The 26,970-nt window shown below is 44.9% G+C and overlaps 2 protein-coding genes across 2 annotated transcripts; one reads left to right on the top strand and one right to left on the bottom strand.

The window, feature by feature from the left end:
* The first annotated feature begins 1,285 nt into the window (after window positions 1–1,285).
* LOC135985152 (synaptogenesis protein syg-1-like) lies at window positions 1,286–9,908 on the top strand. The gene is made up of 4 exons (XM_065628166.1): window positions 1,286–1,474; window positions 5,649–6,092; window positions 8,463–8,603; window positions 9,783–9,908. The coding sequence occupies exons 1-4, from the start codon at window positions 1,408–1,410 to the stop codon at window positions 9,785–9,787; spliced, it is 657 nt and encodes a 218-aa protein (XP_065484238.1). The 5' UTR covers window positions 1,286–1,407; the 3' UTR covers window positions 9,788–9,908.
* A 1,474-nt stretch (window positions 9,909–11,382) lies between these two features.
* LOC135992809 (phospholipase A2-like) lies at window positions 11,383–25,278 on the bottom strand. Its single transcript, XM_065642245.1, has 4 exons — window positions 25,236–25,278; window positions 21,882–22,047; window positions 16,188–16,294; window positions 11,383–11,546 (listed from the first exon to the last, which is right to left on the bottom strand). The coding sequence occupies exons 1-4, from the start codon at window positions 25,276–25,278 to the stop codon at window positions 11,383–11,385; spliced, it is 480 nt and encodes a 159-aa protein (XP_065498317.1).
* Window positions 25,279–26,970: the final 1,692 nt, after the last annotated feature.

Here is a 26,970-nt window from a genome sequence, read left to right on the forward strand (position 1 = left end):
CTTAACAAGACTCTAGCAGCAGAACTTACAATGGTATTACTTTTGTATGTTCAAGAAAAAGAAAGAGAGAGAGAGAAGGAAAACTAAGACATCAGAAAGAGAAAGGGAGAGAGAGAGAGAGAGAGGAAGATATCACCACTCCACAGGTACATCGGTCTCACGACGACCTCTGGGGGGGGGGATGCGTTGAAGATTTACACGCCACCAACCCATATCATACGTGAGGTTGTTTTATAACCCAGTTCATTTACGTGTGAGATAGGAGAGGGCGGTTCATCTCCTCCCTCTGCTTGCTCTTCATGCTAATTAGGAAGACTCTTCTGGAAATGGGTCTGGGGTCTTCAAACTAGGGGAAAGTTCACAGTACTGGCCAGAAGTGAGTTGTTTTGTCCGTCAGGGGTAGCTGTTTGTTCGTGGTTTCTTCCGGTAGTTGGCTGTCCGACAGATGGTTCATCTCTATCATCCCAATTAGGCCGTGAGGCCTTTCACAGCAACACTGTTAATTGCCCTTACCTTACAAGGTGTCTGCCTCCCTGGCCATAAAACTTTGGGAAAGATAAGACGAGGCATCATCTATCTTTTCCTCCCAAAGTAGCAAAAACCAGACGTTTAAGGCATAACAAGGTCCTTTGTTCTGCTAAGGATGGGGGGTGCACTTCAAGGTTGTCACAGCCACAGGTGAGGGTTTGGGGCTGCTGGAGCTCTTCCCACAGAGCAGTGCTGCCTGTGTATGTACCTTTGTGTAAATCCAGACTTTCCGTGCCAGAGCACACCTGGTAATTCTGCTGACAGGCCACCCGCTTCAGCAGTTTTCCCCTCCCCCCGGTGGCATAGATGAGTTTTACTTAATGGAGTTTAAGTAATCAGCTTTTGGCAAATAAGGAATGCACTAAAAAAAATACTTTGGGGAATACATTTTACCTATAAACACAGTGTGTGTATAAGCACAAAGACACTCAATACCTATAACTTCCTTTCATGGCGCATAAGGACGATAAGGGTCCGGCTGCTCAGAAAATGAAGCCAATGCTCTTTCCCTTCTCACCTTCTCTAGCAAGGCCTTCATCAGAAGAGAGATCTCCTTTTGAATATCTGGATATTCTGTACTCAACCCAGAGTTCTGGATTATACAAGGCCTAAGCAAAAAATAATGGATTATCTTTGCTCTTCTCTTAAAGTGTTTTCGGCATCTTCTCTGGGAGAGATCAGAACAGCCCCCGGGAAGTCATTGTTGTCACTTCAAACGTGGCTGTCATCCAGGCAGCAGGCAGAGCTCGAAGCTGTGGTAACTTTAGTAAGTGTGACATTCACTGGGCAGAATGCAAGGTCCTGTTGCAATAACACACACATATTTTTTTGTCCGTACTACCGGAGGGAGAGACGGTGAGACCTTATTCTTCAGCAACTATGAGCCAGCACATTGAGAAGCTCTATAGATCTGCAGTGTCTTCATTCATCCTCTACTTGCTGGTGGGTGAGTACTAAACCACATTCCTTAATTAGAAGAAATATAGCTTATTCCTAGAGTCTGGCTTAAGAAGTTCTTTCATTGTTTTTCTAAAAGCAACTTTCCACTGAGGGCTTCCTCAGGATGCAGGAAAACTGTATGTAGTATTGTGCACTGCACTAAAGCATGCTTTTCTTTGTAGATACATTCCTATTTAGTTAATAGAAATGTTCAGGAAGTGTATATTTGCCTATCATTTTCAAGAAGAAGGGCTGTGTATCATCACTGCTAGAAGCTTCATTTCTATTTTGGTTCTCTGATGTATTAGCAACCAGTTATCGTCACAAGGTAGTTATTCACAACCATTTGTGAAAGCCAACCTCAGACCAGGGCAAAAGTCTTATGAATTAAGAGGAGCAACGTGCACTCATTGACCATTTAGTCGTAGACAACTGGGAGCTGGATACAGCTTGTAGAGGACCCTTATGGCACCAGCTGAGTGTGAAGTTGAGCTCTAAAGCCAATAAAATCATCTGAAAGACAGTCATTCTAGCAAGAGAGGATTTTTATGTGGGCTGGAAATTGAGTCCTCTTTGCCCTCAACCTCCCCTCCATCTGTTGAGTGTGAATAAAAGAGAAGAGGCTCAACGAGAAAGGTCAAATTTTGCACTGACCTCCACCCACCATTTTGGTTCCCTGATGCTGTTGGCAGCGGCAGAAGAAGCTTGCAAGGCTGCTTGGGTTTACTACAGCACCAAAGTGTGAGTTAGAGGCTCCAGGACCGGAGGAGAGCACAGGTATATTTTATTCTTTCCTTTTGTCACCACTCCTCCTCTAGTCTGTCGTGTGTAGTGTTCACAGCCAACGATATGGCCTTACATGGAAAAGTATCAACCTGCAGTTTACGTACAGGGAAGGCTGGTAGCTTAGTAGGTCTCCTATTAGTACTGCCAAATGTGGAGCACATTGTCACATTACAGGGAGTCCCAGAGAGCTTTCTCCCCTCATGGCTGAAAACTGGCCATGAACTACCGACTTCATATGACAATGACCTATTAGATCATCTAATCATTTTTCCAGGTCAAGACAAGGTCAGCCATGCTGTATTTCTCTGTACCCTGTCTAGCTCAAGTGCTTTCACGAAAAAGCTCTGCATTCCTCTCCATCGGGGACTGAGCCCAACAGCCCACATGAGAGGGGACCTACACATCACTCTGCTAATGAAGCGATTGACATAAAAAGAGCTTTGAAGCAGAGTCAACAAGGCATTTGGCATGGTATGCTCCCAGATGCCAATATGATAAGAGCATTGTGTATTTGAATACCAGTGAACTAGTATGTTCCAGTTTTGCAACCTTACAAAAGAAAAAGAAAGAAAGAAAGAAAGGAAGAATGGAAAATAGAGGCTGTGCTGTGACCTTCTCAGTGAAACCCCCAAACAGAGCTGGGTGAAACAATACAGCCTACTCCTCTTGCATTTTGGTTTTCCTAATTAGCTGTAAGTTACATGGCATGTATTTAATCAAAGATGTGGGATAACACAGATTAAAAGACTGGTTATTTAATGATAGGAAATGCAAATAAAATTCATGATGAACAGACGCAACATCAAAGCACATTGTTCCTGCTTGGTTATGTTCTCTATGCTACTAAGTGACTGTGTAAAAAATGATACCTTTTACCTCACTAAAAGGAATAAAAATTATAATTTTGTTGCAGGTGTGTGACACTGGAATAGCTATAGTGCAGAAAAAATTCTGTGGCTGTTTCTTGAAAACAAGATAGCAGTAGCACATACTGCTCTAGCTAAAGCAGCAGTATCCAGTGGAGACAATGGTTAATGAACAGAGATTTTAAGAGAGTCCTCATGAAAAAAACTGCTCAAATTCACTCTAACAAATAACCAAGTCTATCACATCAGAATATTTGATGCACAAAGGCTGTAATACATCAAGTTACCATCAGCTTTGTCAGGTATTTCAGCTATACTTTGTACTTCATCAAAGTACCTTGTCAAGATACTTCAGCTTTTATGACTACTGCATCAAAATAGTGTGTTCTAACTGGAAAGGGAAAATCTGCACCTCAGCTTCCCTCGCATACCTCCAGTGGGCTCATTGGTAATATTATGTATGAACATGAGGATAATATTTCATCCAGTGTCTTTAATAAGGACTACTCATTTTAGCGGACTGGATCCAGAACTACAATAATATTTAGGTCCCTAATTCTCAGGCATCCAATGCCCATGGATCAGTATTCCAGTTATGAGACCAACATTTTTACTTAGAGGTAAAAACACACAGCACCAAACAGCTCTGAAGGGTTTTCACATGCTTTGTTGTTGCCTAGTTTCATAGCTGGCTTGTATTGTCTATATTTTTGCATCTATGAGTTATCCGTCATCTGATATTTAAACTATAAGCTCTGCACCCCATCCTTTTATAAGGTGCTTAGAACAACAGGGCCGTGCTGTCTGACAGAAATTGTCAGTGCTACTCCCATACGAGTCGTAAATAATAATAAATGTGAATACAACTGTCATTTTATACATAAGCATCCCTAGAGGAGCCATTCAACTAACTCTCAGACTCTCTTCAAGGGGTTGGTTTTCCATTGCCTTGAGACATTGTGCATGAGCATTCAGGCCATTGTCATTGTGAAGTTTTACCAGACCCAGACAATCGCATTTCACACCCTCGGGATGGCAAAGAAAGACTCAAGACTATGGAAAATCAAGACCTTCACCATGGGATGGTCTGCAGTGCTTGGGAGGTTACCAACTAGCATGAAGGAGGACTATTTCACTTGAAGAAAATAAAAAACCAGAAGAAACTTAAAAAAAAAAATAGTTCGAACTCTTTCTTGGTGACTGCTGTTGGCTTATTTTTAAGAGTTTGTTTTCCCCTCTTTGTGTTCCAGCTAGGGATTTGAGACAGCAACTCTTCCTCTCATCTTCCAAGCCCAAGCTTGTTTCCAGAAATGAGAACCACACACACTACCCTTAGCTCAAGGCTGTTCGATACTATGATTAGCAGCTGCATGGGAAAAGGCAGCTTTAAATCTCTACTACAGGCATGTTGTCCATATTTTTCTAACAAAGAGTAGCAGGACAATGTGGTCCCTTCACAGAGAATAGATGTAACCCAGTGTACTGTCAAGAGGCCTCTTGATTTTAAACATAGTAGTATGACAGTGTCTTCAGGTGCATCTTCCATGTCCTGCAGGATGTTGGTTGTCAAAATGGGGTTGGCTATTTCATATGCTGAGTGTTTTCACAACAACTCTGAAATTATCAAAACTCCCATGTTGAAACTCACAGCAACTCAAAGTTGTCAACACTTACAGAAAGTGGGCTGCCCAGGCAGAATGACTTGACTAACTTTCTGCTAGGCAAACAGAAAATCAAGTGTCGTCTTTGTACTTTCCCACTCTATTTGTAAAACAGATATGTAATAAACTTCAGCCAGTGCCTCTCACCATGAGCTTCCCTTGGTACAGGAATTTCTGCATTATACAATCTCTTTTTGTCTTTCATGAGCAGAGTGTTATCATGCTAGGGAAACTCACTGGTGCCAGTGTGCTCAGTATCAATAGCCACAGAACGCTGAGGTGCCATCCCGCAGGTTGCTAACAGCATCGGTTGGGAGTTCAGTCAATGGAGATGCTTCCCGCAGTTTCAAAACTTCCTATCCTGAAACTGGAAGTGCATACCAGAACTTCTAAGAAGTTCACGTTATGTTTTGCGATGCAGGCAGGTGCATTAGGATGCACACATATTCACTGTACGTGTCAGAACAGAGCTGCCTGCATTTAAGGGTAAATGCTTATTTTGCTTTGCCTCAAAAGCAGTTGAGGCAGGAACATCAAGTCCTGAGACTTTTTGGGCTGGGAAGAAAGAGGTTAGTGTGCCAGGTGGAAATGTGGCTGAATGGACTCTAAATTTCACCCAAAGCCATAGGACAATGGCAATTATCTTCCTCTAATATAGCAGTAGAAAGGAACTGAGGATCAGGAAAATATGTGTCTATGCATGTGAACATAATCTAGGCAGGAAAAACATCCCTATCAGCATAATAGTGACTACGCTCAAGTCTTAATTCCAGGGGTGTTCTTTGCACTGATTACAGGTCAGGAGCAGCCAGAAAGTTTCTCATCCCATCACCCTCAACCCTCCTCTTCTTTCTCTTTCCTGGTACAGATGTTGGTGTTAGTGGTGGAAGTGTGAGCAAGGAGAATGCAGCTGTAACTCATATAATCGCACAGCCTTTGTTGTTGACAACATCTGAACCATGGCACCTTTTGGTGGCTCAAACACCAGCCAAGGAAAAAGCCAAAGAGGGTGAAACTGTGGTCTTGAATTGCCACTTCAACACTGCACGACGTCCCTCCCTCACTGACCTGATGGTGAAGTGGTACAAAGAAGATGAAAATGGGAAGATGGACCTACTAGAAAACAATGTGACCGTCTTGCCAAATAACTCCAGGTTTTTCATGAGTGGAGACTTGTCCCATGGGGATGCTTCCCTGGTGATCCTCAATGTGACAACCAGTGACCATGGTATTTATTTCTGTGAGGTTACACTTCCAGATGGGAAGGCGGTGACAGGAAATGGCACGAAACTCAGGATCAGGAGGGCTCTGGGTAATATTTGATGTTATTTACTTCTTTTCTCCTTCTGTCTCCTCCAAAGCTGGTCTACACACTTGCAGAAAGAGGGAAGTTGGCCTATTTGGCCTCTAGCAGGTAGGGCCTGGTGTCACGGAGTGTAACTGCTCTCTATAGCATTTCTCATTGTTTTCATTAGGCCAGCTAACTTTGATTGGCTTGCCTCTATAAACAGTCACACAGGTATTATTATAAGGAGGGGCATTTACAACCAAAAAAAGAAGGAATAATTTTATCACAAAAATAAAAGTCAGTGCCAAGAATGAAACAGTCAGACAAGTTCTCTTGTACTCACAGCTCTGTTTGGCAGAACTCCCATGAGTGACAGGTGTCAACTTTCTGTCTTAGGCAACAGCTTCAAACTCCTTTCTTTCTGACATTATTTCTCTCCAACTCACTGTCTTGCATATTCATACCTTAAATCTAGATGACAGAAGTAATCCCACAATAAGCATGAGGTTCACATTATATAATTTCTGCTTAGCTTCATTCACATTAAAATCAAAGTTGCATTAAAAGTGCCATGCTATGTTTTCATAGCCTCACAAATAGACACCAGGCATATTAAGTAAGAAGATAACTCACTTTGCCTTTACCAGCTGGAAATGTCAAAGCAGCTTTCCTTTTTATGCAGGCTAAACACATTTCAGTCCCAACAAATCAACACATCTGAAAGGTTTATTATCTTATTATCTAATTAACAAAAAATAGCACCGTCTGTGTCAAGAGTAAATTACGCAAGTGTAGTTCCCCCCCTATTCATTATCAAAGCTTCTAGCTCACAGAGGTTCACTGAGCCTTTGCCATTTTGAGCCTGAGTTCTTCCATTACTAATTTTTATAAAAACCAGTTTAAACCATGGCACTAACAAGGCAAGAAAACTCTGCCCCCTGCAAGGTCTTGGTCATGTGTCTGATGGGGTCTCTTGTTGGCTTGGTGTCATAGTAGTGCAGATTACTCTTGCAATGTCTGTGTCCTGGCCAGTGTAATTGCCTTTCTGTGTTCCTGAGATGACATATGTAATTTCTTCACTATGCCTGAATTAAAGGGACAAGAGAATAGGAGAAATACAATTCATAAGGAAGTGTGAAGTGCCACAAATCCAGACTGTCCAAAAGCTTATCTAAAATTAAAAGGATTAATTAGCTGACTTTTAATTCGTCCATTACAGGAAGCAAATTATGTATATTTTGAAATAAATTAAGTAATGGATCTACAGCAGCTTCACTGCCTTCATTTTCCTGATGAAATGGGCAGCCTTACAACTGGGTTTAAGCTACAGGATACCTCCCTGTATGTGAGAAGAGAGGAGTGGGGTTTTTTTACCAATGAGCCACAGCTGGTTTACTGGTGAGCTTCTGGATACCCATCCATTTGGCTAGGTAGCACAAAGTAGCAGCTACTCCTGCTTGTAATCTGTGTGTGAATATGGTAGCAAAACTGTCCAAATTTTCTAGTGAAGTTTAAATACAACCACATAGGTAATGGACGCCTGATTATTGTAGATAAAACTGGAGGCTTTTTAACCTTTCTTTTATTATACTTCCTGGGTAAGTCACGCGGCAAAATGACTACCATGGGTATGAGGCAGTCACTTAACATCTGATCCGATCAGTCTTGTGCCATTGTCCAGCCAGTTTCCCTCTCTCTAAAGAGACACTCCTGCTCTGGCAGACTCGACACTGCAGAACGGATGCTTTCCAAGCTGCATCCCATAACCCTTGTAACAGTTAATCCGACTGTGCTCACCTGACCAAAGGCTCTTCCTGAATCACCCTTCAGTCCTGACAAATAAAAAGCCATAATGCTGATGTTCTCTTATCTGAAAGAAAATGGGATTATCCCATCTTTGCCATGCCGCACTCCCAAAGAGTGTTGAATCATAGAAGGGACTTGCATGGAGCTCTGCCCACCCACTGGTGCTGTCTCCTTTGGAGGTAGACAGGGAGACTGGTGACTTTCTCAAAATTGTCAAAGTATTCTTTTTCCATTTGAAAATTCATCATACAGGCATGAGGCCCATTCATTCAGGCAGCAGCATCTTTTGCCATCCCAATAGCATCCAGCTGTTAAGAGCGATTACTAGGGACATGGGGTTGTTCTATCCCTAAATCCCGAGAAAGTATAGCAGCTTCCTACAAAGGAATTTAAAAAATCAATTATTCCACAAAGCGATACACTCTGTCCCATGTAGAATCCCATGACTGCATGTCAGACAAGACATCAGCACAATTGGTATCTTAGTAAGTAGCTTCCTCTGCAGCCACTGCAGAAGAAGTGCTGGCTGCATTGTATGTGTTTGCCTGGATGACATTTTATGTTCCTCTACCTTCTCTTCTCCCACAGGCTTGTTTGGTATAGAAGAATCCATTGGAACCATCATTGGTGTTGTGGCAGCTGGTATTGGAGGTGTAGGGGTTCTGATCATTGTTTTAACCCCACAGCTGAGGAAGTGCATCCTCTGCATGAGACAAGGCTCTCGCCAAGGTAAGGAACACAACCCGAAATCTCGAATCCCTTGCTAGAAAGATGAACCCAATTGCCTGTTTCCAAAGGTACTTTTTTGTTTGTTTGTTTTTAACTGAAGGAAGAATTAGCCATTTACTTACCTCTGGTCACACAAGGCATCTGGTTCAGGAAATAAGCAGTGTGGATGAAACTCTAACAAGGCTGGCTCTATATTCCATCTATTTTTCAAATAGTTCTTTGTTTATGTTGGATACAGCTTCATGCAAGGGCCTAATGAGTTACCTATAAACAAAACAATAGGATCTTCTTTGATTTCCACTTTTGGCAAAGAGTTGCTCAATGAGATGCTGCTTCTTCTGTTAACAAAGTCGTGGGTCTCCTTTGGTTCTTTTAGGTTTATAATGAAGGATGGTTCTTCCTCCCACCAACTACGTGTTTGCATCCATATTGTAATGCTCGTGTACAGAAAGCCTGTGATGGCCTAAGTGTATGTTTGAGGTGTGGTTTGTAAAGCCAAGTAATATCTTTTATTAGATCAGCTGATCAGGTTGGAAAAACTAGATGTTTTCGTCACACATGAGCCCAAGCAATGACCTGAGAAGAGCCTGATGTACCTGAAAATTTGCCTGTTTTTTCCACCTCTGTCAGCTGGTCTAGCTAGACTGACACTGAACGCTGGACGTTGAAACCAGCTTAGTTCCCATGCCGTGCAACCCAAGATGTGGTCTGCGTTTCAGACCGACCTCAGCTGACTTTTTGCTTTCAGTAGGAAGTCGTGTGATTTGCGCCTCTTCTCCCGGCACTCGAAAATCTTGCCCGGCTGAAAACAAATCCCCATCCCTGAAGAGATGAAGGAAGAGTTGCTCCTGCCGTGCACTGGAGTGCTGCCGCCACCTGATGGCCAGCCTGGCAGAGACAGGGACAGGGACAGGGACAGGGACAGGGACAGGGAGGGACAGGGACAGGGACACGGCCGGGAGCTCTGCCCCGCGTACGGGGGAGGGTCTTCCAGCCCGTGGTGAGAAGGGTACCCGCTCCCCCAGGCTTGTGCTGCCCACGCAGCGTCATGTCTTTGCAAACCCTCTGCCTGAACAGAGTTCACAACTTCTTTACTTGCCAGAAAGCATTGGAAGAGTTCATTCTGTTGTACTAACTCTGGATTGCTCACTCGCCCTCTCTCCTTCTTACTCAACGTAGCCTGAGGCGCAGCATTACACAAGTTGCTGGAAGATACAAAGCCTGCAAGTGGAATACCTTCTGATGCCCTGGAAGCCAGAAGTGGAGCTCTAGATTGAATAAAACCTTCCACCTTGGTACATGTTATCTTTGACTTTTTTTCTTTTTTAATTATTTTCAGTCTGTTTCTTTTTCTCTGCAGCTTTGTCAGCTACAGTACCATATTCATCATCCTTCTGCACCATGGGGCAAAACAGCCTTTTGTAAAGGAATTTATATTATCATCTGCCAAAACCCCACTTAGTTTGGCCACAAATTTCTGAATCTAGACTCTGATAAGGTACCTTGGGTCTTTCCCTGCCATTACTTCTTATTTTTAAGGTGGTACTCCAAGTTTGTCAGCTGTGCTTCAGAAGAGACAGAAGGAGCCTGACCTACCCAGGCCCCTTGGCCCCCTAACCCACCTGAGGAAATCAAATGCATTGCTTCTGGGGTTCAACCACGGCTTGTGTCTGTCTGTGCCTCTCAGCATTTAAGCTCTTGTCCTGTTGGGTTGCTCCAGCCTACGGGCTCATAACAAAGAGGGAAAGAAGGCCCACTTGAACATAGCTAGCCCTGGCTGAAAGAATGGCATCTCATTTTGTCTTGCCAGAAGGAAATGTGGTCTTTCAATTTAATCCCCTAATACCCTTTAAAAAAAAAAAAAAGGAGAGATGAAAGATTCATTTACATGAATAATGTTATCCACAGCCCCAATTTCCTGGCATGACAATAACTGATTCCCAGGTGGTCAGTGACCTGGAGATATGCCAATACTTGGTTAGGAGAGTAGCATGTCAGCTCTGAACCATGTGGGTCAGGTAAGCAATATATTCTTTCTCAAAGTATGAGTGTGCCAACTAGTGAACGTCAGAAACTCTTGCTGGCCTTGCATTGGTGATAGCCCACTGTAACTCCACTTACTTTTGAATGTGCCTCAGAAGTGTCCCCAGTGCTGTGAGGCAGGAACATGAAGGATAAGACAGCTGGCTATATAAGCTAAGAAAAACATACCAGCACCCCACAAGAAATGATGGAGCCTTCCCCCAGGCCAGACTCTGCTTTTCCTTTTGGTAGAAGGCAGAACTCCTCTGAGCACAAATAAGGAATAAGAAGGCATCCATCCTCCCTCACTCTTCCTGCAGGTCCAGGAAAAAAAAGTGGGTCACTCTGCTCCCAGACTGGCATGCTCTGGGCCTTTGGAGGCCAGTGTATCTTTCCACAGAGATGGCTATTTTATTTTTTTTACAAACTAGTCCAGCAGAAGTCCCTACATATTTTACAGATCATATGCAAACGTGTGGAAGCTGAAGGTCAGGCAATATGAAAAGACAAAAAAGCCATTTGGTGTTGGGTAATGTGTTCTCACTGCACTTGCAGACCAAATGTTCTGTTTCTGCAAAGGCAGTGATCAGAGCAGGATCTTAACCTTATTTCAGCATATATTTTACCATGTATTTCCTCCCCATAAACCCTGGCCTAATAGAAATTCTCTCACACTATTGTTAGCTCTGGTAAAATAAGTAAAATTTTATTCTGGCACCTTCAGATTCGAAGGGTTAGAAGAAAGGTCCCAAAAAGACTATTCTGCTCCTCCATATCTGAAATGGCAGGTGGGATGAGTCTGTCCACATAAAAAGTCTGGCCAGAGGATGAAGTGTGGGTTGTACGGGGCTGCTCCCCAACACCTGGCTGCTTCTTGATCACACAGGCACACCATTTTTTCACATCGATCTGTCAGGTTATCTGCAAAAGAAAATGTGAGTGGAGGATGAGAGATTCTGTATCGCACAAAGGCAAGAAACAATTTTAAGAGGAACAACTGCCTGATAAAGCAATTCTTAGGGAACAGAGGCTGTGGGAAAAGGAAGGGAGGAAAGCCAACATGTCATATTGTGTGTGGATCTAACCCTCCCCTGTCCTGTCTCTGCCAACATGTCTGACCTTAACAGTGACCAAGAGCATCACAAAGTAGCAGCTAAATATAAATTGACAATATTTATAAAAATTTGCCCAGAACGGAGTGCTCCCCGCTTCTAGAGCTGTGTGAACAATGGGGACTTAGTGCAGTGACCAAAGATAAAAAAGAAAATTATTTTAGCTTAGCCTGGGCTAAAAACATTCCATTTTCCTTCAGTCAGTCAACTTCCCTTTTAACTCCTCGCTCTGCACATCAGACAAATTTTAAAACAAAAATGCTGCTTTGAAAGGAAGAGTCTCCCAGAGGGACATTTGGAAACCTGTGGACACAGAAGCACCCAGTGGGCTTCCTTCACTTGTGTTCCATGAGTTGCTCTTACATCTCTCTGATCACAGCAGAGGAGCCAAGGAACTCTGCAGCAGGGCCAGGTACCTGATTTTTATGAGCCATCAGATAACAAAGCTGATCGAAACTATATGTATGGAACTATTTATAATGCAATTATATGACTACATGACTAGGTAAGGACTATAAGGAACATCAAAGCAACTAGCTCAGGTGGCTACATTGCGAATGACTGATTTGGGGTTAATGAACCTTATCCCATCTTTCGTGGCTAGAATGCAGCCCATGGGCTAATATTATGTCAAAGCATAGTGCCTTGTTTATTTGAGGCTGCTATTACAGATTATCTAAATCAAACCACTGCACTAAGCAAAGTTGGAAGTGTGAATTCATGCCAGTGCGCATGGACTTTGCTCCAAAACCAACTGCTAAGAGTACAGGAATCTTTTCAGATTTCACTGGACTTTGCTGGATCAGCCCTGTATCTGATGAATAAGAAGAGCCCATATGTATTAAGCTTTTCTGAAGAGAATCACATGTTTACCAGTAAAAAGTGTTTCACAGGTCTCACCGATGAGGACTCAGCAAAACATCCATTTTTTTCTTAGCTACCAGTCCTACCTGATTTTCTCCTTGCCCTCTGCTCCTTGAGTTCTTCCCATGCCGTATGAACCACTGTCAATCTAATGTGAATACAAGAGTCTGGCTTGGCCGACATTTCTGTTAGAGTAGGATTATTTTTTTGACCAGCATCCACAACTTATGGTCTTTTCTATATTCCAGATATTTATTGAATAGAATTTGCCTACATGTGATGGCATGTCTGAACTGAAAAATACGGTTTTGCCTATTTTTTTCATTCCACAAATAAAACTGCCTGACATTTGTGAAAGGAAGAGAAGTCCGAGGTAAAAATGAGTTTTTGTTTTATTTACCTGAAAATATCTGTGTTTATGGTACAGTGCCAGGCAACAGGTGTTTACTCCCTCTTGCATAAAAAAGAAAGGACACTGCAAGTAGATCTGCTTCTAATGCTTCTGGACATCGTTACCCTAGGCCCAGAAAGCCTGCCTGGAAATATAATTCTTCATCTCTTTTATTTGAATGAGAGCAGACATTATACCTTTGCACCTCAGTAAAACCTGCTGTGGGTAGGAAATTTGCCTTCAGAGAGCATTTCTACTATTTGTCCCCACAGGGGATGTCAGGGGAAGCAAAGTCTGCTGAGGGCTTGTGGAGACCGGTTGGTGGATGCTTCTCAGGCCTTGCCTGGGCATCAGTTAAGGAATTAATGGCATTTGATTAACTAATGTTTGTTACCCAGGTTGGAGCAACGGCAGCCCTGTGCACTTTCGCGGGACCTACTTTGCACATGCCTCATAGACTCGATAATGCGTCTTACATCAGCAACTAGGATTGTTACTTCATAGCAAAATGAAACAGGATTTCTTTTTGAATATAAAAAGAGCTAGCAGAAAATATCAGCCAACTATGGGAATACAGGTAAGTGGGAGGGAGAGCCGCTATACATTAAAGCAACACATTCCTTTGCCAGCACTTCCTATTTAATAGGTCGTTCTGGCACTTGGAAAAGAGCAACTGCAGATGTGTTGTGCCACATCCTATATCTGCTGGCACATTTTCAGCTGCTGGAGAGGCTGAGGATTACACCAGTAGAATATGGTCTTCTGACAAGGTAGAAATAGTCTTTTAATGTTCAAGCAAGTAGCTTTGATGTTATGGGGACAGTTTTACTCTCTCACGTTTCTTTTCAAACTTTTCAAGTGTTCTACAATGGATTTTACCATCAGGGACATTTCTGAGACTTAGAAATAGAAGTGACAAATTCTATGACTCAAGTCATCTGTTGTATGTCAAAACAAACTGGTGCGAGACACTGATGGGCTGTGACTGTGCAATTCAAGACCTTGACTGGGTACCAGCTGTAAAGCTGAGCACAGCCTACACTCGCTGTATGCCTGCGATACTCAAGAGCATTCAATTCTGCAAGCTTCAGAATCCCTGCTGGAGCCTTAGGGCAGAGGCAGATATGCAGGATGATGCCCTAATTAACCTTTCTTGCAGCCATGCATGACAGCATGGCTCTTCTCTAGTAGTGCATAATGGTAGAATCATAGAATGGTCTGAGCTGTAAGGGACCCACAAGGATCACCAAGTCTAACTCCTGTTCTTGCACAGGACAACCCCCAAATTCACCCCATGTGTCTGAGGGTGTTGTCCGATTGCTTCTTGAACACTGTCAGGCTTGGGGCCGTGACTGCTTCCCTGGGGAGCCTGTTCCAGTGCTCCACCACCCTCTGGGTGAAGAACCTTTTCCTAATGTCCAACCTAAACCTCCCCTGGCACATCTTCCTGCCATTTCCTCAGTGTTTGTCATTGGTTGCTAAAGAGAAGAGATCAGTGCCTGCCCCTCCTCCTCCCCTTGTGAGGAAGCTGTAGCCGCCATGAGGTCTCCCCTCAGTCTCCTCCTGTCCAGGCTGAACAAACTGAGTGACTTTAGCCGCTCTTCATGTGGCTTCCTCTCCAAACCCTTCACCAACTTTGTAGCCCTCTTCTGCACACTCTGCAGTAGCTTCGTATCCTTTTTATCCTGTGGCGCCCAGAACTGCACACAGTGCTCAGGTGAGGCCGCAGCAGTGCAGAGCAGAGCGGGACAATCACCTCCCTGCCCGGCTGGCAACGCTGTGCTGGATGCACCCAGGACACGGGTGGCCCTCTTGGCTGCCAGGGACACTGTTGGCTCATGTTCAACTTGCCGTCAACCAGAACCCCCAGATCCTTCTCCACAGAGCTGCTCTCCAGCATCTCATCCCCCAGTCTGTATGTACAGCTAAGGTTGCTGTGTTCCAGGTGCAAAATCTGGCAGTTGTCCTTGTTGAACTTCATGCGGTTGGTGGTTGCCCAGTTCTCCAGTTTGTCCAGATCCCTCTGCAGGGCTTCTCTGCCCTCGAGAGTGTCAACAGCTCCTCCCAGTTTTGTGTCATTGGCAAACTTAGTATTCCATCAAGACCTGCACCCAAGTCATTTATGAAGACATTGAAGAGTGCTGGCCCTAATATGGATCCCTGTGGAACCCACTAGTGACTTGTCGCCAGCCCAACATAACCCCATTTATTAGAACTCTTTGAGCCTGGCCTGTCAGCCAACTGCTCCCCCACTGCGTTGTGTGTTTATCCAACTGTATGCTGGCCATCTTGTCCAGGAGGATGCTGTGAGAGACAGTATCAAAGGCTTTATTGAAATCCAAAAAGATGATGTCAACAGGCTTCCCTTGGTCAGCTAGCTGTGTAACCTTGTCATAGAAAGAAACTCAGTTTGTTAAGCAGGACTTTCCCCTCACAAACCCATGCTGGCTGGGACCAATGACCACATTGTCTTTCAGATGTTTTTCAATAACTCCCAGAACAATGTTCTCCATAATTTTGCCAGGCACAGAAGTGATACTGACAGGCCTGTAGTTACTTGGGTCATCCCTGCTGCCCTTGTTGAAGATTGGGATATTTTCCAGGTTCCAGTCAACTGAGAAATCTCCATATTCCCAAGAGTGTTGAAAAATCACGGAGATAGGTCTTGCTATGACATCAGCCAGCTCTCAATACCCTCAGATGAATCCCATCAGGCATTTTTATACCTGATAAGTAAAAAATTGAACAGTTCTGCTGGAGAGAGGGCCAAAACTGCCAGGGTAGGACCACCCCTGCAGACCACTGCACAGCTGTGGGAAGGTAACTGTGAGGAACAGGCAATACGGGCGGGCAGAGAGCCTCCAGAGAGTCCTCTGCATCCTTGCCAATCAGAGATGGTTTGTCGGCTCCATGGCCCCCACTCCCACTCTTCAGACTGGAGAGGACTCAGATTACCTGGAAGGAGTGGTGCTGGGGCTCCAGCATTCCTCCCAGCTCCAGCTCAGGACTCTTGGCGAGCCTAACGATCCTGACAAGGGATGGGAAGAGAGCTCAGAGAACAGTCGCTCCCTAAAGCAGCTTTAAAAGCAGCTCGGCATACACAGACCTACCTCTGAGAGCCACAAAACTCCTCAGTCAGCCTAGGCAGCGGAGGAGGGAGCAAAACGAACCCGACGCGAGCCAGCATTTCCTTACCACACCGCACAGCGTTGTGCTCACACTCCCACTGGTATCGCTGAGTCTTGGGGTTGCAGCCTTCCTTCTCTGCCTTGTCGTAGCAGCAGTCGTGCCTGTGGCAGCACCTGTGAGAGAATAAAAGGGAAACTTTGGGCACCCTCCTGCATCCTGCACATTTTACTCAGGGGTGTTTGCACGTACTCCAGGAGTGCTCCACTCATGCTGCAGTCATAGCAGCAATGTTTGCCCCAGCCTGTCGGTAAATTGTCTGTTGATGAACCAAGCGTCTTGGCATCTCGGTGAAAGCTCACATGGCTCAGGACCTCATTAATGCCTTATTTGCTCCCATGACCATTGTGCTTCTTTCTCCAAGCTTTTGCCCTCAGAAAGGCAGGTGTGGACAATACATGGTAATCCCACAGAAAGGGAGCTGAAGCGTTCCTATGAGGTACATGATTGTGGCTCACCAGCTTAGGCTTAGACCCATCTCAGAATCTGGAGTCAGGATGGTTTTTGCCTTCTTCAGCATCACCAAGCAGCTTTATCTTTTCAGTTCACCTGGACCTGCCATGTGCTCTTTGGTCCATCCAGTTTCTGAAGCTACAAACCCATCAGCCTTAATGGTGGGATTCATGTCAGTTAACTTCAGATCCCTAAATGTAAACATTTACATTTAAGGTATTTCTCTATAACACCTTTAGGCATGTCTGGGGCACAGTTTACATTATCAGACTGCAGAGAGCTAACATAGGTGAAAAATGATGCATTTGAAAGTGCAATTACTTTTCATTGACCATAGAGGGAGTTGAGGGTGACTAGCTTAGCTGATGATATTCACCCTGCAGACTAGTCAGTGAGATAATTTCCACAATTGACTACTTCTGGATTTATAGGAAAACTTGACCACACTTGAATTTTATTCTGATAGTTTAGTGACTCAAAATATGTCAAGAAAAGATTCAGCAGCTAGAGACATCTTCTGCCTGATAAAAAAGGGTGTTTCAGCAAGAACGCAAAGTCAGAAGCTGGATCCAGAGAGGAGTCATCTCCTGCATTTCCAGAAGCTGTTCCTGAAAGATCACAGGGACATTATAGAGAAACAACTCTACTAAGTGGGAAGCATTGAGGCAGGCTGCTCTTATGGATAGCCCACAGCTCTTAGAGAAGTTCTTGAGTCTTAGATGGAAATGTCTTCAAGAGTTTGATGAGCTGACCAAAAGGGAGCATGGCTGTGCTGGCTACCCACAAATTACTAAATCCAGTTGAAGACCTCGATCGTTAGCTTCAAGGCCTGAGGCCAGTGTACCTGAAAAGCCAATAAAAGTCTGGGATGCATTGTTATATCCCTCTGGAAAAGTGGAACAATCCTGTAAGAAGAATAAAGGTCCCTTGTGCAGGAAGTGGGGCTTCTCTGGTGACTCATCAGGAGCTGTCAGTACCTTATCTGAGAGCTCAGGAACATCACAAACTTCATCACCCTCTGCTGCAGGAGGATTTTGTCCTTTTAGAAATTGGTTTACAGATATAAGGCTGGTGGGTTGTGTGATGAAACCCTGTAAAAAAAATTCCAAAGTGCAAAGAAGATCTACCACTGACTCAAATTCTAATAAAGTGACTGGAACTAGATCAGGTGAATCATGTGAAAGGGAAAGCAGAATCAGACCAGTCAGATCAAATTCAGCCTTCAAGTAGCCCCTGTGATAACATACAGGCTGAATTTGGTCCAGTGTGGTTTCCCTACTCATTGGGCTCCTGATTAAGTAGTTAAAGTAGCAATTTAATCCCACAGATGAGTCTGCAAACTAGATGCCTTTTTTTTCTTGGCTTGCAAAGATGAAACCTGTGTGACGATTACAACCAAACTACTCACTGCATTATGAAATCTAGAAATATAAGTTAGCAGTAGCAGACTAGTGTCACCCTACATGCGGCCTCCACAAAGGACTTCAGGATGGGAATAAGCCCTGTGGTTTATACATAGCTCAAGTTTTCCCAGGAAGAGTTACAGCAATTGCTATAATTGAGAAGAGTTTATTCAGCCCAAGTGCTTTTGTTGGGCACAATGGCAGTAACAGGCCGTGAGTCAGATCTCTTGTTGGTCTGGTAATGCCTCACTCCTCAGCTTGCCCTGAAGAGGCTGGAAGAGAAAGGCCAAGGGAGAGAAGAAATCACAGGCTTGTGGAAAGTGTGAAAGTCTCAACTTTCTCCAATGTTTGAGTCCCTGTGCAATGTGTCATAAGATACGACAGAGATGGACTATGGCACTGAGCTACAACTGGGGTGTTCGTCATCTGGAAGAGCTGCTGTAGCCCAGGGCATCCTGGCTGACGTACCTGAAGCTGCAGAGCAGGCCCATCATTGGTGTCCCGTATATGGGACAAGAGGGCATGGTGGAGAGCCACAAATCAGGCTGAGCTGAGGCAGAGTGCCAGATGTGGAAACAGCAGGGTTTGTGAGGTCTGGGGAGTGAATCAGTAGTCAAATTAGCAATGCTAGTGTTAGAGATGGAGGAGTGTGGGGAGGAGGAACAATATGAAAGTGAATAGGCAAAGGGAGGAGTTAGGAGCCCGTGTGCCAAGGGAATGAAATTGCTCTTCATGGAGAGACAGAGGGAACAAACAGAAAAAGAGGTAGAAGAAGTGAGAACAGATCTTGGGGGAGGCAAAAGATGGTCTGTGAATCAGGCAAGGACAAGCAAATGAGCACTGGAGAGGTGTGCTAGTGAGATGTGAGAACTCACTGCTCCTTAGCTGGCTTGGCAAAATTAGGGGGATTGCATAAATTCTGCAGGACCACAGGATCTGGAGCACAATTCTGCTTCCCCTTACACCAGTTCCTCCTGATGATACCCATAACTGTAGCAGGATGACACGTAGCTTAGGCCAACACAAAGCGAGAAGACTTTGGCTCGTATTTTACAAACACTTCTTTCAAACGTGCTGAAAGAAGTGCCAGGGTGTGAAGACTGAGGAAACCTATCATTGTCCTTTGCCACCTTCACATGGTCCCCTCCTGTCTGCAAATGCCCCTTCCTGCATCTGGGTCAGCGCGTGGTGTTAAGCTTTTTAGTAACCCACTAACAAGTTAGACCAATGCAAACAGAGCTGGCCGACGCTATGGCAGAGCACTGGTCAACAGGTATGGAAAACAAATAAAACTTTGTCTTCTAGTTAGTAAGCAACACATTCATCACGTCTGGGCTACCAGATGGCCCTAATGGCTACAGACAGCTCCGGCTGGCCTGCAAGGATCATCTGCCCAGACCCCTGCCGTTTAGCAAATGTCATTAAGGTAAGAATTTGTCACGTTGTGTTTGTCATGTTAACAGCACAGTCACCGCTGTGTGTCCTTTTGTTTTGCTGTAACTCAGCAACTGAGAGGAAATCTTAGTCTTCCCTATGAGTTTGCCAGGACTTAGATGAGCTATGTATGCCACCCTGCCTTTCTCAACATTTGGTATTTTCAGGGAGATGCTGAGTGCCTTCAGGTCCTGCTTTAATAAATGGGAGCTGCAGCAATCCAGGGGTACAGAAAGGGGAAGGAGAAACCAATCTATTGACTTTATGCAGAAGAGATGCCATGTCTTGAAGTGATGGACTGTGAGAGTGGAACAAAAAGGAAAAGGTAATTACTGAAAATGCCACATCAAAGTCAGTCTGTGGAATAGACCTCATAAAAGGATTACCCACTCGATGTTTTTTTTCCTTTTCCTATAAAAGAGAGGTGCTTACAAGCAGTCTAGCCCTGTCTAGACAGATTGACTGAATTAGTCACAAGAAAATTACTCCTTTTGTAAGGGTCTCAGTAACAAACCTAGAAGTATCAACGTAAGTAATTTCAAACCGTGTTTGTCACTCGCAGCCATTAGTTTTGCCACTCGACTTATTTCTTTTTTAGAATGGCAAATACAGAAAATAACACAGTCACTTTGGCAGGCATGGAGAACTCAGCCAGACTGATTTTTGCGGTAGTTCTCAGAAACAGATATCAAAAGATTCCTCTTGCAAAAATAAGGTGGAAATTTTCAGGGCTAAATCTAGTGGGGCATTGCCTATTCTCCCTAGCTGAGAACTTAACTTAAAACTTTTCTAGGGTTTTTGTTTGTGGGGTTTTTTGTTTGTTTGGGGTTTTTTTTGCAGCTGAGTATTGCAGCTAAAGAATAATCATGAATGCACTTAAAGGATCAAGCTTCCATTTTACAAACGATCTGGTATTTTGAGGCATTTACAGTTGCGGAGTCCCATTTTATGCCATGAGAATTAAATCCATGTCCCATGGAGATCACACAGTGACAGAAACACTAGATGACAAACACGTGGCCATATTTTACTCTCCCTGTCTGTTTTTCAGAAGTGCTGACCACTTGCATCTCCCAGAGCCGCTTAAACTTGGGGGTCACTCAACCTCTATGGAAAACAGCTTTGAGGTGACTCCACTGAATAGTTCAGTAAAAGAAGTACTGCAGATTAGTGAAGTCATGTTTTACTTTAAAGGCCTGATTATGAGAGCTCGTAAAAGGCTATAAAAAATAATAACCACCTTACAGATGCTGTTGTAGATGGTGATAAGCAGGTCAAGAGATATTACTGGAAAATAAAATAAATCTCTACACTGAAAGCTATGACACTTTGTAGGTAGTTACTCATCATTTGTAAGTCCCATATTGACTGTTTCATAGATGGAATGTTTCATAGGTACAAGCCAGGGATGTGACAAGAGGGAATTGGCAGTGAAACGTCTCACTCCGCTAGTTTTAAAGAACACTTGCTCTTCATGCCCACAGAGGAGTTGGTCTTTAACTTTGCATCTTCCTTTTTTTTCCTTTTTTCTGTCCTGCCAATTCAGCAAAGTTTGGTTTTGCAGCAATGTGAAACGTCTCCAACAGCTGGGCATTCTGGAAAGCTCAGTTTCCCTCCCAGTGAGTGGCACAGTGCCTTTGCCCTGACTAAATTCAGTGTTTGCTTATCAGTAACATGGAGGATGTTGACTGTAGAAAAAGACAGACTTGTGTGCTCTGTCTTTGAGGTTTAGAATGAGACAAGATTGCAAATAACAGGCTCAGAGCACACAAGAGTCCGCCATGCTCAAGGTTTACGTGTATGCTAATTGCAAAGTACAAGAAAGAAACCTGTGATTGCAACACATTCTAGACTCATTGCACTTAGCCTTGGGAATAACAAGCACAGGATATTCCCCACTAATGAAAAAAAGGGGAAATAACACCCTGCTCTCCCATGGTAGTGTTCTTCCTTGATTCAGTGTGAACCAACAGGCAATGAAGGCAACAGGTTTGGTTAATCCTTGCAATGATCTGTATTTTTTCGCAGAGTTTAAACGATAATATTCCCACCACTGTGATTTTCAGGACCTGGGTGAAATAACCTTCCAAATACCTTGATCACTCCCCTTTATTCAGGCAGGGCTTGCTCTCTATGAGTAAACATGCATCTCTTTCAGGAAATCATATCCTGGTTTCTCCTTTGCTGGCCACCCCATATAATACAAGGTGCCAAGAGCTTTGGTCTCATCCACAAAGTGGCTAAACCCTCCTTCAAACCCCAAGTGACATGTGAGTATGACTCACGATTCCTCAGTGCTGTTCATATATACTAAGTTCCACCTCCACAAGGCAGCAACGAGTCTGTGGAGTCACAGTAGTACAAACAGAGAGATCTGCACTGCTTCTGGACACATAGTTGAAGTTCTTCTTACCAGTCTGTTTTATCTTTAGGCCAGCCTTGTCCTCCCAGTCCACAGTAGCACCCGTAGCCAATATATGCCAAGGGAGACCGTCCTGTGCCACACGATATAGCTCCTGCCAATTCGATGATTCCTCGGGTGTGCAGTGAATGGGATTTTCCTAGAGCATCTTTCCAAACTACAAAGACAGAACATGGATTAAACAAAGAGACATGGATTAAACATGCCTGACACTGATTTTCTTAAAATCCTTAAAGGGGAAATTTTTTTGGTCCTGACTGGTTGGTAGGGTGCGGCCTCGACAGTCTAATTAGCCTTGATTATATGTTTGCCCTACAAAGGGGACTCTGCAGGGGCCTTACCTGAGGGCTAAGCTATCCAGGAGGTAGATGCTCAGGGAGTTCAGTTCATAGAACACTTACTAGCTCTGCTCTGCCAGTGCGCGATTGCAGCTATATTGCATCTGGGAGCAGAGTGCACAGTTTTTGCACATCACAGAGCCCATGCTGTTAAGCTTTGCAGGGCCTGTGCCAGCACCATGCAGAGCCAGCTGGGCTTTACTGTACCCCAAGGCTCCCAAATCTGGGAAAGCTTACACTCTAATCTCGAGTGGGACAGGGAACAGCAGAAAACAAGCACACAGTCAGTCCTAACCTGGGCTCTACAGAAAAAATGAGGTTTCTGTGTTGCCCAAGATGTCTTATATTAACTGAGTTTCCTCTCCTATTTAGGATATTTTAACCCATTTTCCAGATGGCAAAGAGCTAACAGTACTATTAATTTTCATACAGGGATGGCTACAAGTCCCCGAGTTCATAAGGTATTCTATGTCAAGGATCGAGTGCCTACGTTAGCCAAGATGTATGTATATTTGCTTTCTTTTGAGCATTTGAACGTGCTGGCAACACTTACATCCACTTCCGCTATCACATTCCATTTAAGCCGTAACATGAAGTTGGCTGCATTAATTTGGAAAAAAAAAATAAAAGGAGCTTTGTGTCAGCTGAAGTGTGCGGGTAGCCACCCAAGCCAGCCTGGACTTTTTTGAGTTACAAGTCTTTCAAACAGTGTTGTGATTTCACATGTTAATTCTCAACTTTTTTAAAAACCACAGACTCTACCTTGCAGTAACTGTTATGGAAACCAAGAGTACCCTGCCCTTAATACTCAAACCACTGTGATGCTCAGCTGTGAACACTGATGCTTATCATGTTAATGATGGCAGCAGATAGGAGTATTTATTGCCTAGGTTTACTGTGAAGGACCAAATGTGCTTTGCGTAGCTCTGTCATGCATGGCAAATGCTCACCAGTAGCATCAAACCCCTCAGACCAACTACCTAACTCATCCGCTCGTCCCACCCATGCAGAGCCACTCCGAAAATAAAAGCCTGCTGAAATGGGGGGACTTTGCGGCACGATTGGATGGAGAGGGAGGTAGCACCTGGGAGCTGGGAACTCACCACTGAAGTTGCTTTGCCACCTGCCCCCAGCTATTGCAGCACACTTGACCTCTTCAAAATGCTGTGCAAACACAGACAATTAATCCCCTAAACCACCCAAGGACTCAATACTATTATTAAAACAGTTGCTTTCCTTTTAAATCTTGCCTCTAATCCCCTTGCTTGGGTCTCTCCCTGCACCTCCTGGGCTGGCTCGCCCTCCCAGCCTGATCCAAACCCCCGCTGAGGATAAGGAGGGTCTCTCCCAGTGAAGGACAAGGCAGGGCTTTGCTCCCTCTCTGCAGCCTGAGCCCTCAGCAGGAACAAGTGCTGCCCTCCGCTATTTTCGCCTCTGTGGTCAGTGTGTCAGGCAGTCCCATCATGGGGTTTTACACAGCCTCCTTATGCTTCCTGGAGCATTCCTTGGGGATTAAATGCACATTCCTGAAAATGTAACTGTGCTGCTCACCTAAACACTGCTTGAGTGTTTGGGTTTCATGCTAAATACACATTAGACAGGTGTTATTCGAGACTAAAGAGACGAGCTATTTCCCTTGTCTAAACAATGGGGGCTCCAGAGTTAGAAGTGGGCTCAGCTCTCAGGCACCCCAGAGGAAATTACAAGTGGTGAGCTGCTCTGGATTTTGGGTTAAAAATCATGCTTTTCCAACCTGTTGCAGTTTGCAGACTCTGAAAATGTTCCAATGGAGACAAAAACTTCTTTGTAGACATTCAGGCCTCCTGACGAGCAGCTCGCATTTTTTTTAGCTGTCTTTTGCTGACCTCTTAAGCCAGATCCACTGGATTTGGTCTGAAAACAGCTGAGGCTGATCTAAGGTAACTGCACCTCGCCCAGAAGAAGAAAGGCCATTCTTCTCTTGGGCATATCTCTGAGGATCAAGGAACTGTAATTACAGTGTAGAGCTGCTCATGAAAGTGGAGAGAAAGCCCCGAAGGGAATTGAGTCCAAATGACTGTGCTTAGGGCTGCACGCTCTGTGAGAGCTTGAATTAACATGGGCACCCAGGCAGCCTCTGATGTCCCTGTTTCGTTCTTTGAAAGCTGGCTGGGTTTGGAGCCGGTGGTGGGTCATTGCAGCTGAGAGGTCAGCTCTAGCCAAGTATGTTTCAATATTTAGGTACACAGCTAATAACTTGACTGAGAACTGAAATTGCTTTTTTTGTGCTGGGCAGACAAGCCAAGGCAGCTGGGAAAACCTTGAAAAAGTCTGATCCTCGATAGCATTTAGCCACATCTCTCATTTGGAGCATGTGCAATCATTAGTTTTACTACTGATGGCACATCTTAGCAGAGAACATACCTGCAGGGAGCTGAGTGGAGGTGAGTCTGACAACTTACACTTTCTATTTCCTGCTTAAACAGGCAGCCTTTGCTGTAGATTAAGGCAAGGTTTGGGGTTTCATTTTAAAGCTGTACTGCAGATACCACCTCAGACCTGTCAATTTAGTGTCGTGTTGCCTCTGTGTGTAGGGGCTTTATGTTAGCAGACACTTATGGCTTCTTTTAACAGGCTTTTTAAAAATTAATTTAAATTCAGACGAATTAAAAACTGCTTACGCCACAGTCAGTGGTATAAAAAGAGGGTCTGTCTTTGAAGAAACACAGACGCCAGCAACTTTGGAGCAGAAAAGATGCAAAGAACTATCCTAAAAGAAAAAGACCCATGTTTATAGAGCCCCAGCTATGTAAACTGCCAGTGAAACAAAGCGAGCAGGCAGCTCAATTACTTACACAGCCCCTTGCTGTAAGGTTGAAAAGAGTCAAGCAACCCTTTTTTTTTCTCAGTTGCCCAAACCCCACCGAGGTGCCTGCTGAGAAGCAGACAAAGCTGATGGCAAGGGGAGAGGCTGTCCTGGGATGGGGAGAAGCGTAGGGAGCGAGAGGGACCCAGAGGTGGTACTCACCTGCCTGAAGCAGCATCAGCATCAGCAGCAGGCGGGAGCCCATGGGCAGGTCGCTCCTGTGCTCCTCTACACCGGAGGTTCAGCCGCCGGGACGGCTGGCAGCACTTTGCCGCGCTGCCAAATGAGCTGAGGTCTGGGTGTGCTTAACAGTCCTCCGGGTTGCTGCTGCTCCAGGGTTTATATAGACATGGCTCTGTGCCCGTCTGAAGTGAAACACCCTCTTCTGCCACCTCCCTGAGCCCCAGCCCGGGTCCAGTCTGTCCCCACAGCTGGCTCCTTGCTGCCCAGGGAGAGGGTGAAGGCTGGCTCTGTTTGCCCAGCATCGCCTTTGGGAGGGAGGGGCTGCTGGAAGGGCATCAGGCTGGTGGCCCCAGCGACAGCCCGAGACACCCAGGCACTAAGCCGGGCTCCTTCTTTAAGCTGTTTGCTTACAGACCCTGGTTAACCTCTGAGCAGCTGCGGAAAAGGGAAGCCTGAAACCAGGCTTTCTGCGGCTTGGGCTTGCTGCTGTGGCATCCACCTGGCAAGGATTTTCTCTTTTTATAGATCACTCTTTCCAGGGTAATTAAAAATATATATATATATTATTTTGAGACTGATTATTTTTCATGTTTAAAAAAGAAGAGACAAAACTATAAAAATCTAACAGAAAGAATACTGTTAGATGCAGGTATCTAATTATAAACAGACCAACAGAGCTAATTCTGTGCTACTCCTGAGGGAAAAATACCTTCTCAGCCTGTTGCTGCACCTGACCAAGACCAATTAATTTCCTGAAGACTCGCCAGTATGTGAGTTCCAGCCACCGCAGCAGACCGGTGGCTGGGGCCAGTCCTCTGGGGCCAGCCATGCTCTGGTCACACCGGGCAGCCAGATCGGCCAGGTGGCCTCCCCATCGCGCAGCCTCCACTTGTCTGGTGCAGGGAGCAAGGCGAGCGAGAGGGATGACTGTGGCTGGTTTGCCTTCGGGGTTGAAACAGCTTCACCCAGCCCTCCACGGCCTTAAAACTCCTGCCTTGCTTGGTACAGCAGCCAGATATCTGCCTTGTTGGGGTCTAAGCGTCTTCTCCTTCTCTGGCGTGGGCACAGAGGGCAGGGCCAGCTGCTCTGCTGGGAGGGATAAGAGGGGAAGCAGGCTGTTTGCCCCTTCCTCTGCACAGCCTGGACCCTTCCCAGCAGCACTCCTTGCCTGAGTTTCCCATGGTAACGCTGTGCTTCCCTTCTTAATGGCATGGTTTTAAATATTTGCTTGCTAAATATTGGTACTCGAATCAAAGTTCAGCAGCAAGTCATTTACGGGGCTGCTTTCTGCTGAGACCAGCCCTGCCGCAGCAGCTGGCGCTCTTTGCTGGGCACGTTTTCAAGATGCGGTATGTATCAGGTGCCTTTGATACACGGCAAACGATACGGCAGGGTTGGGTAAATCTCATGACAACTGTAAGCCTGAAATTCCCTGCCCATCCCTGTCCATGTGATGGGCTGTGTGCTGGCAGCAGGGGAGGGGGAAGTGAGCCCCTGCTCCTCTGACACATCCGAGCGGGCCAGGAGGAGCTGCACAGTTTACACCTCCTTCCTCAGAAACTCCCTTCAGTATTTATATATTTACTCAAGTAATAATGCCAAATCCTATATGTGTGAGCCCTTGCTGGCTAATATTTAACCTTAAGAATATAAGTTTGCGGAAGGAGGATGCTGGAGGGCAAGTGTACTGTATTTGAGGGCTCTGTGGATGCAG

The sequence above is a fragment of the Caloenas nicobarica genome, chromosome 1, assembly GCF_036013445.1.
Source record: "Caloenas nicobarica isolate bCalNic1 chromosome 1, bCalNic1.hap1, whole genome shotgun sequence".
In the NCBI taxonomy this organism is placed as follows: domain Eukaryota; kingdom Metazoa; phylum Chordata; class Aves; order Columbiformes; family Columbidae; genus Caloenas; species Caloenas nicobarica.